Source organism: Boleophthalmus pectinirostris, unplaced genomic scaffold, assembly GCF_026225935.1.
Source record: "Boleophthalmus pectinirostris isolate CB_2022bp ecotype Guang Dong unplaced genomic scaffold, ASM2622593v1 HiC_scaffold_10, whole genome shotgun sequence".
Classification (NCBI taxonomy): Eukaryota; Metazoa; Chordata; class Actinopteri; order Gobiiformes; family Gobiidae; genus Boleophthalmus; species Boleophthalmus pectinirostris.
In genome coordinates, this window is record NW_026570971.1 from 560,767 (window position 1) to 568,266 (window position 7,500).

A 7,500-nucleotide genomic window follows, 5' to 3' on the forward strand; every position below is an offset into this window, starting at 1 on the left:
TGTCCAGGATGTGGGAGAGGATGGTGGTGAGCTGGGTGGTGTAGCAGAGCGCCGCGCTGATGGTGTGGACCGGGTTCAACGGCTCCAACTCTGAAGAAACACGTTTAAGAGAAACAGAGCTCAGAGCTGCTCCTCAAGATGTTCTCCTCACACTGTTCTCCTCACACTGTTCTCCTCACACTGTTCTCCTCACACTGTTCTCCTCACACTGTTCTCCTCACACTGTTCTCCTCAAACTGTCGCCCGTCTGCGTCAGGTGTTAGTCTCGCCCGTCTGCGTCAGGTGTTAGTCTCGCCCGTCTGCGTCAGGTGTTAGTCTCGCCCGTCTGCGTCAGGTGTTAGTCTCACCTGTCTCTGGGGCGGCGGGGGCGGGGCCTGCTGCCTGGGGGGCGGTCCCGGGGCTGTAGTAGGCGGAGCAGTCCCCGTTGCTGGGCAGGTGCACTGAGGGACAGGTGATGCTGATGGACGTGTCTCCGTTCTGATCGTCCCAGATCCAACGTCCAGAGAGATACGTCGTCCTCCGAGCCTCGGCCAACTCACTGACCGTCCCCGCAGAGTCCTCCTCCCTACAAGGACACAGAGACAGAGACCGGGTCAGAGACCGGGTCAGACCAGAGACCAGAGACCGGGGTTAAAGCAGAGACTGGGACAGAGACCAGTCCGGGGATCAAAGACTAGGCCTAGACCAGTGGTGCTCCATACGTCGATCTCGATCTACCAGTCGACCTCCAAGGTCGTGTGGGTAGATCGTCGTGTCTCGTCTCGGACTCGTGTTTGGACTCGGTCTTGTCTCTCACTCGAGGTCTGACACTCAACAAGTGTGATCATATTTAATTCCGGCCGCTGCTGTTGGTAATAAACTTGTAGCGGGTGCAGGAGCGTGTGGTACCTGTTGTAGTACTCGGTGGTAGAAGTGTAGTAGTAGTAGTAGTAGTAGTACTTGTAGCGGGTGCAGGAGCGTGTGGGGCGTCTCAGTTCGGCCTGTGCGCACATTTGAAACCCACGGAGACTCTACAGCGCATCACAAACACACACGCTCCCTATGCACGGCTCGTCTGCGACAGCGTGTGCCCTCGTGTACCAGCGTGCATCACAGGGCAGGTTCAACTTCCTAAACATCCTACCTGTCCACCTGCCTCACGTCAGCACGCCGCCCCTCGCCTTTTCACGCTCTCGCTCCTTCCTGCGTACAGCCAACACAAGCCCCTCCCACAGTGCGGCTGATTAGAAGAACGAGACCAAACGTGAAGCAAAAACCAGTCTAAATTTGTGTTCCAGTGTTGGCACAAAGCAGGTCTACAGCATAGAGCGGATCTACAGAACAGACCTACTGCCACATTTGGCTGAAGTTTGTCTAACAAAATGCATCTGTGTTTGTCACGATGTGTGTTTGGTTTGGTAAACGTGCAGAGGCTGGTAAATATCACTGCAAAACCAGAAGAGAATGAAACTCCAGTTTGGAACTTTAAAAAACAGGTTTAAAAATCTTCCTTCACTTTTTTCACAGTTTTGTGTAAAGTGCCAGAGGAAGTTCTCTTAAAGAAGAGGTTCTCAAACTGTGGGGGAGGGTCCAAAAAAGGGCCACAGAGTGTTTCAGTGCAGTTTGTTTGACTTTGTATCAGGTCGATCATTTTGACTTGGTCATTTTGTAAGAAGCTCACATGATGAAAAAGTGTGAACACCTCTGGACTAGACCTTGGTTAAGGCTGAAGTTTAGTTCTGCGTCGACTAATCACGTTCTACCGCCGACGCCTTGTCGCTGTCATTTTATAAACGTGTGTGTGTGTGTGTGTGTACGACCTGCAGATGTATAATCTCTGAAAAGTTTAACATGAACATCTCTAACGCGACAAACGCACAGAACAGACTCAGCATTAGTACAATGTGACTGTCACAGAGAGACACTCATGTTCCACTGAGTCGTGTCCTTTTTAAGTCCGACAGAAGCTGAACCTCGTACCAGGAGTGATCGGTTTTATGAGGCTTAGTTTATGCAAGTTAAACATGCAGTTTTAAGTTTTGTTTCTGTAAAACATAAACACATATGTGCAAAGCTGCATTAAACACATTATTTGTCAATATAAACTGAAAGAAAGAAAAGTCGACAGGAAATGTCGACAGAGCGGTGGTACGAGACGGACGTGTAGACACAGATGTAGACAGAGACAGACGTGTCGTGTAGGAAACGTGTAGACAGAGACTGTGTGTGACGGACGACGTGTGTGTACACGAGACTGAGGGGGACGTGTAGACAGAGACTGTGTGTATGGGGGACGTGTAGACAGAGACTGTGTGTAGGGGGGACGTGTAGACAGAGACTGTGTGTAGGGGGGACGTGTAGACAGAGACTGTGTGTAGGGGGGACGTGTAGACAGAGACTCTGTCGTGACGCGGACGATTGGACGCTGGACCATAAATTGGCCTTTACACAGACCCTCTGTCCTATCCTGGTCCCTGTCCCCCAGTCCCTGTCCCCCAGTCCCCCAGTTCTGTCCCCATCCGTCGTTACCTGCTGGAGATCTTGTCCTCCTGCAGGCTGAAGATGTGGCTGGTGAGCTCGTGGACGTGGGTTCTTCTGACCTGACTGAGCTGCTCGAGTCGTGAGCTCAGGTCTTTGGAGCGTTTGTCCTTCAGGTCGCTCAGACGTTTGTTGTGACGCTCGATCTTGTCTCGTTTTTCCTGATGACGTCCGGCTCTTCTCTGGAGACGCTGCACCTCCTCGTGAGAGCGGGACAGAAGATCCACGTCTGAGGAGCACAGACAGGGTCAGGGTCAGGGGGTCAGGGGTCGAGGGGTCAGGGGTCATTACGAGTTTCTCAGGTGTCACATTTTCTCCTCAAACCTCCAAACAGGAGGACGAGCTGCTGCACTTGGAGGTTCATGTATCGTTTGTTCTTTTCAATTAAGAACGAAAAACTATAAAATGTGAAAACCGTTTCATTTTTCTGTTTTAGTGACAAAAAAAACAAAAACAACAATAAAAAAAAAGATTTGGATCCATTTCCAATGCTAAATTTAAACTTAATTTCACATAACACCGACCAAAACATCTGTGACCATTTTAATTCTGATATTTTATTCTCTGGTTTATTTGAAGTTCAACATAAATCTATAAAAAACTTTTATTTTAAATCTTATTATTTTAGTAGTAATAGTATTTGTAGTGGTATTTGTAGTAGTAGTAATAATAATAATAATAGGAGTTGTAGTAGTATAGTAAGTAGTAGTAGTTATAGTAGTAAAGTAGTAGAGTAGTAGTTAGTAGTAGTAGTAGTAAGTAGTAGTATAGTAGTTAGTATTTAGTAGTTGAGTAGTAGTTGTAGTAGTAGTAGTAGTATATGTAGTAGTTGAAGTAGTAGTAGTAGTATATGTAGTAGTTGTAGTAGTAGTAGTAGTATATGTAGTAGTTGTAGTAGTAGTAGTAGTAGTAGTAGTAGTAGTAGTAGTATATGTAGTAGTAGTAGTAGTAGTAGTAGTATATGTAGTAGTAGTAGTAGTTAGTAGTATAGTAGTAGTTAGTAGTAGTATATGTAGTAGTAGTAGTAGTAGTAGTAGTAGATGTAGTAGTTGTAGTAGTAGTAGTAGTAGTAGTATAGTAGTAGTAGTAGTAGTAGTAGTAGTAGTAGTAGTAGTAGTAGTAGTAGTAGTGTAGTAGTAGTAGTAGTAGTAGTAGTAGTAGTAGTAGTAGTAGTAGTAGTAGTAGTAGTAGTAGTAGTAGTAGTATATGTAGTAGTAGTAGTAGTAGTAGTAGTAGTTGAAGTAGTAGTAGTAGTAGTATGTAGTAGTTGAAGTAGTAGTAGTAGTAGTAGTAGTAGTAGTAGTTGTAGTAGTAGTAGTAGTAGTATGTAGTAGTAGTAGTATGTAGTAGTAGTAGTAGTAGTAGTAGTAGTAGTTGTAGTAGTAGTAGTAGTAGTAGTAGTGTAGTAGTAGTAGTAGTAGTAGTAGTAGTAGTGTAGTAGTAGTAGTAGTAGTAGTAGTAGTATATGTAGTAGTTGAAGTAGTTGAAGTAGTAGTAGTAGATGTAGTAGTTAGTAGTAGTAGTAGTAGTAGTAGTAGTAGATGTAGTAGTAGTAGTAGTAGTAGTAGTAGTAGTAGTAGTAGTAGTATTAGTAGTAGTAGTAGTAGTAGTATATGTAGTAGTTAGTAGTAGTAGTAGTAGTATGTGTAGTAGTAGTAGTATATGTAGTAGTATAGTAGTAGTTAGTAGTAGTTAGTAGTAGTGTAGTAGTTAGTATAGTAGTAATAGTATATGTAGTAGTAGTAGTAGTAGTAGTAGTAGTAGTATAGTGTAGTAGTTAGTAGTAGTTAGTAGTAGTAGTAGTAGTAGTATAGTAGTAGTATGTAGTAGTAGTAGTAGTAGTAGTATAGTAGTAGTAGTAGTAGTAGTAGTAGTATAGTAGTATAGTATAGTAGTAGTTGTAGTAGTAGTAGTAGTAGTAGTAGTAGTAGTAGTAGTAGTAGTAGTAGTAGTAGTAGTGTAGTAGTAGTAGTAGTAGTAGTAGTAGTAGTAGTAGTAGTAGTAGTAGTTGTAGTAGTAGTAGTAGTAGTAGTAGTAGTAGTAGTAGTAGTAGTAGTAGTAGTAGTAGTAGTAGTAGTAGTAGTAGTAGTAGTAGTAGTATGTAGTAGTAGTAGTAGTAGTAGTAGTTGAAGTAGTAGTAGTAGTATATGTAGTAGTTGTAGTAGTAGTAGTAGTAGTAGTAGTAGTATTAGTAGTAGTAGTAGTAGTAGTAGTAGTAGTAGTAGTAGTAGTAGTAGTAGTAGTAGTAGTAGTAGTAGTAGTAGTAGTAGTAGTAGTAGTAGTAGTAGTAGTAGTAGTAGTAGTAGTAGTAGTAGTAGTAGTAGTAGTATGTGTAGTAGTGTAGTAGTAGTAGTAGTATATGTAGTATTTGTAGTAGTTGAAGTAGTAGTAGTAGTAGTATATGTAGTATTTGTAGTAGTTGTAGTAGTAGTAGTAGTAGTAGTAGTAGTATAGTAGTAGTAGTAGTAGTAGTAGTAGTAGTTAGTAGTAGTAGTAGTAGTAGTAGTAGTAGTAGTAGTAGTTTGTAGTAGTAGTAGTAGTAGTAGTAGTATAGTGTAGTAGTAGTATAGTAGTAGTATAGTGTAGTATTAGTAGTAGTAGTAGTAGTAGTAGTGTAGTAGTAGTAGTAGTAGTAGTAGTAGTGTATGTAGTAGTAGTAGTTAGTAGTAGTAGTAGTAGTAGTAGTAGTAGTAGTATAGTAGTAGTTAGTAGTAGTAGTTGAAGTAGTAGTTGAAGTAGTAGTAGTAGTAGTATATGTAGTATTTGTAGTAGTTAGTAGTAGTAGTAGTAGTAGTAGTATATGTAGTATTTGTAGTAGTTGAAGTAGTAGTAGTAGTAGTAGTAGTAGTAGTAGTAGTAGTAGTAGTAGTATATGTAGTATTTGTAGTAGTATATGTAGTATTTGTAGTATTTGTAGTAGTTGAAGTACCGTTCTTGAGTTGTTGGTTGCTCAGAGTCACCGCCTCCTTCAGCTGCTGGATTCTTCCTCTGGACGACATCACCTTCCACTTCTGACATACACAAAGACAAAACATCAGAGCAGAGAACGTTCAGGACAGAACCTCCTGAGGAGAACGTCTAACATCAGAACTGTTCCTCAAACTGTTCTTCAGACTGTTCCTCAAACTGTTCCCCAAACTGTTCTTCGACTTCCTCAAACTGTTCTTCAGACTGTTTCAGACTGTTCCTCAAACTGTTCTTCAGACTGTTCCCCAAACTGTTCTTCAAACTGTTCCCCAAACTGTTCTGTACCCCAAACTGTACCCCAAACTGTTCCTCAAACTGTTCCTCAAACTGTTTCTCAAACTGTTCCCCAAACTGTTCTTCAGACTGTTCCTCAAACTGTTCTTCAAACTGTTCCCCAAACTGTTCTTCAGACTGTTCCCCAAACTGTTCTTCAGACTGTTCCCCAAACTGTTCCTCAAACTGTTCCTCAAACTGTTCCCCAAACTGTTCCTCAAACTGTTCTTCAGACTGTTCCCCAAACTGTTCTTCAGACTGTTCCCCAAACTGTTCCCAAACTGTTCTTCAGACTGTTCCTCAAACTGTTCTTCAGACTGTTCCTCAAACTGTTCCTTCAGACTGTTCCTCAAACTGTTCCCCAAACTGTTCTCAAACTGTTCAGACTGTTCCCAAACTGTTCTTCAGACTGTTCCCCAAACTGTTCCTCAAACTGTTCTTCAGACTGTTCCCCAAACTGTTCCTCAAAACTGTTCTTCAGACTGTTCAAATTTCTTCAAACTGTTCCTCAAACTGTTTCAGACTGTTCCCCAAACTGTTCCTCAAACTGTTCTTCAACTGTTCCCCAAACTGTTCCTCAAACTGTTCTTCAGACTGTTCCCCAAACTGTTCTTCAGACTGTTCCCCAAACTGTTCTTCAGACTGTTCCCCAAACTGTTCCTCAAACTGTTCTTCAGACTGTTCCCCAAACTGTTCCTCAAACTGTTCTTCAGACTGTTCCCCAAACTGTTCCTCAAACTGTTCTTCAGACTGTTCCCCAAACTGTTCCTCAAACTGCAGCAGGACGCAGGACTCCTCACCCTCTCATCTGCGTGGATCTTCTTGTCCATGGCCTCCATCACTCTGGAACACAAACTTTTATTAAACAAACAAAACCTCAAACTGTAAAACTGAGTCTGAACTGGATCTAAACCAGGTCTGAACTCCTTAACCGCAGATCCACCAGACTCTCACCTCCGCAGCAGCACGTCCTTCTCCTCCCTCAGCTTCTTCAGACGCTCCACTTTCTCTGAGTATCTGAACATGAGAAAAACACATCTCAGAAAAAAGATTTTATGAACCAAACATTAAGAATTATTTTTATTTAAAGAAGCAGAAACTGTTCACACTTTGGTCTCGTTTGTCTCTGAGTCACACTGAGTCCTGAGGGACAAAGTGACACAGGGACACAGGGTTATTTTGTGCTTTTTTAAGATCGAGAAGAGTCAGATTTAACCAAATCACCAAACCTCCAGTGCCCCAAAACACCCAAAACACCCAAAACACCTGTCTCTCTGCTGCCTCAACCCTCTGTCCCCCCCAGTGTCTCACCTCTCTGTCCCGCGGCCGTTCAGATGAACAAAGTCCCCGGTCTGGACGCAGCGGGCGCAGGTGAGTCTCCTCCGGGACGTCCCGCAGAGAGGACAGCGCTCCACGGCCACGCACAGCCCCTCCGCGTCATCCACGGACTCCGCGAGCAGACACCGCAGCGGCCCGGGCAGGGGAGCTCTGTCCCCGGGCAGGGGAGCTCTGTCCCACGGCAGAGGTGGTCTGTCCCCGGGCCGGGGAGGTCTGTCCACGGCTAGAGAGTGTCTGTCTCCGGGGACAGGTGGTTTGTCTCCGGGGACAGGTGGTTTGTCTCCGGGGCAGCGGAGCTCTGTCTCCGGGGAGTGAGTGTCTGTCTCCGGGCAGAGGCCTCGGCGGAGGCCGATCCAGGAGCACGGAGGGTCTGTCCGCGGGCTCTGCGGGTCTGTCCCCGGGCTG

The 7,500-nt window shown here is 44.1% G+C and overlaps 1 protein-coding gene across 1 annotated transcript in view; it reads right to left on the minus strand.

Moving 5' to 3' along the window:
* Window positions 1-7,500, minus strand: part of atg14 (autophagy related 14) — an 11,985-nt gene that overhangs the window by 4,138 nt on the left and 347 nt on the right. Inside the window, exons 2-8 of the mRNA XM_055160580.1 lie at window positions 7,069-7,500; window positions 6,712-6,774; window positions 6,558-6,600; window positions 5,447-5,528; window positions 2,509-2,746; window positions 348-565; window positions 1-90 (exon numbers count right to left, since the gene is read on the minus strand). The exon at window positions 1-90 is cut by the window's left edge and continues 28 nt beyond it; the exon at window positions 7,069-7,500 is cut by the window's right edge and continues 215 nt beyond it. Of these exons, the coding sequence (XP_055016555.1) occupies window positions 1-90; window positions 348-565; window positions 2,509-2,746; window positions 5,447-5,528; window positions 6,558-6,600; window positions 6,712-6,774; window positions 7,069-7,500 (1,166 nt within the window). The remainder of the gene's footprint in view (window positions 91-347; window positions 566-2,508; window positions 2,747-5,446; window positions 5,529-6,557; window positions 6,601-6,711; window positions 6,775-7,068) is intronic.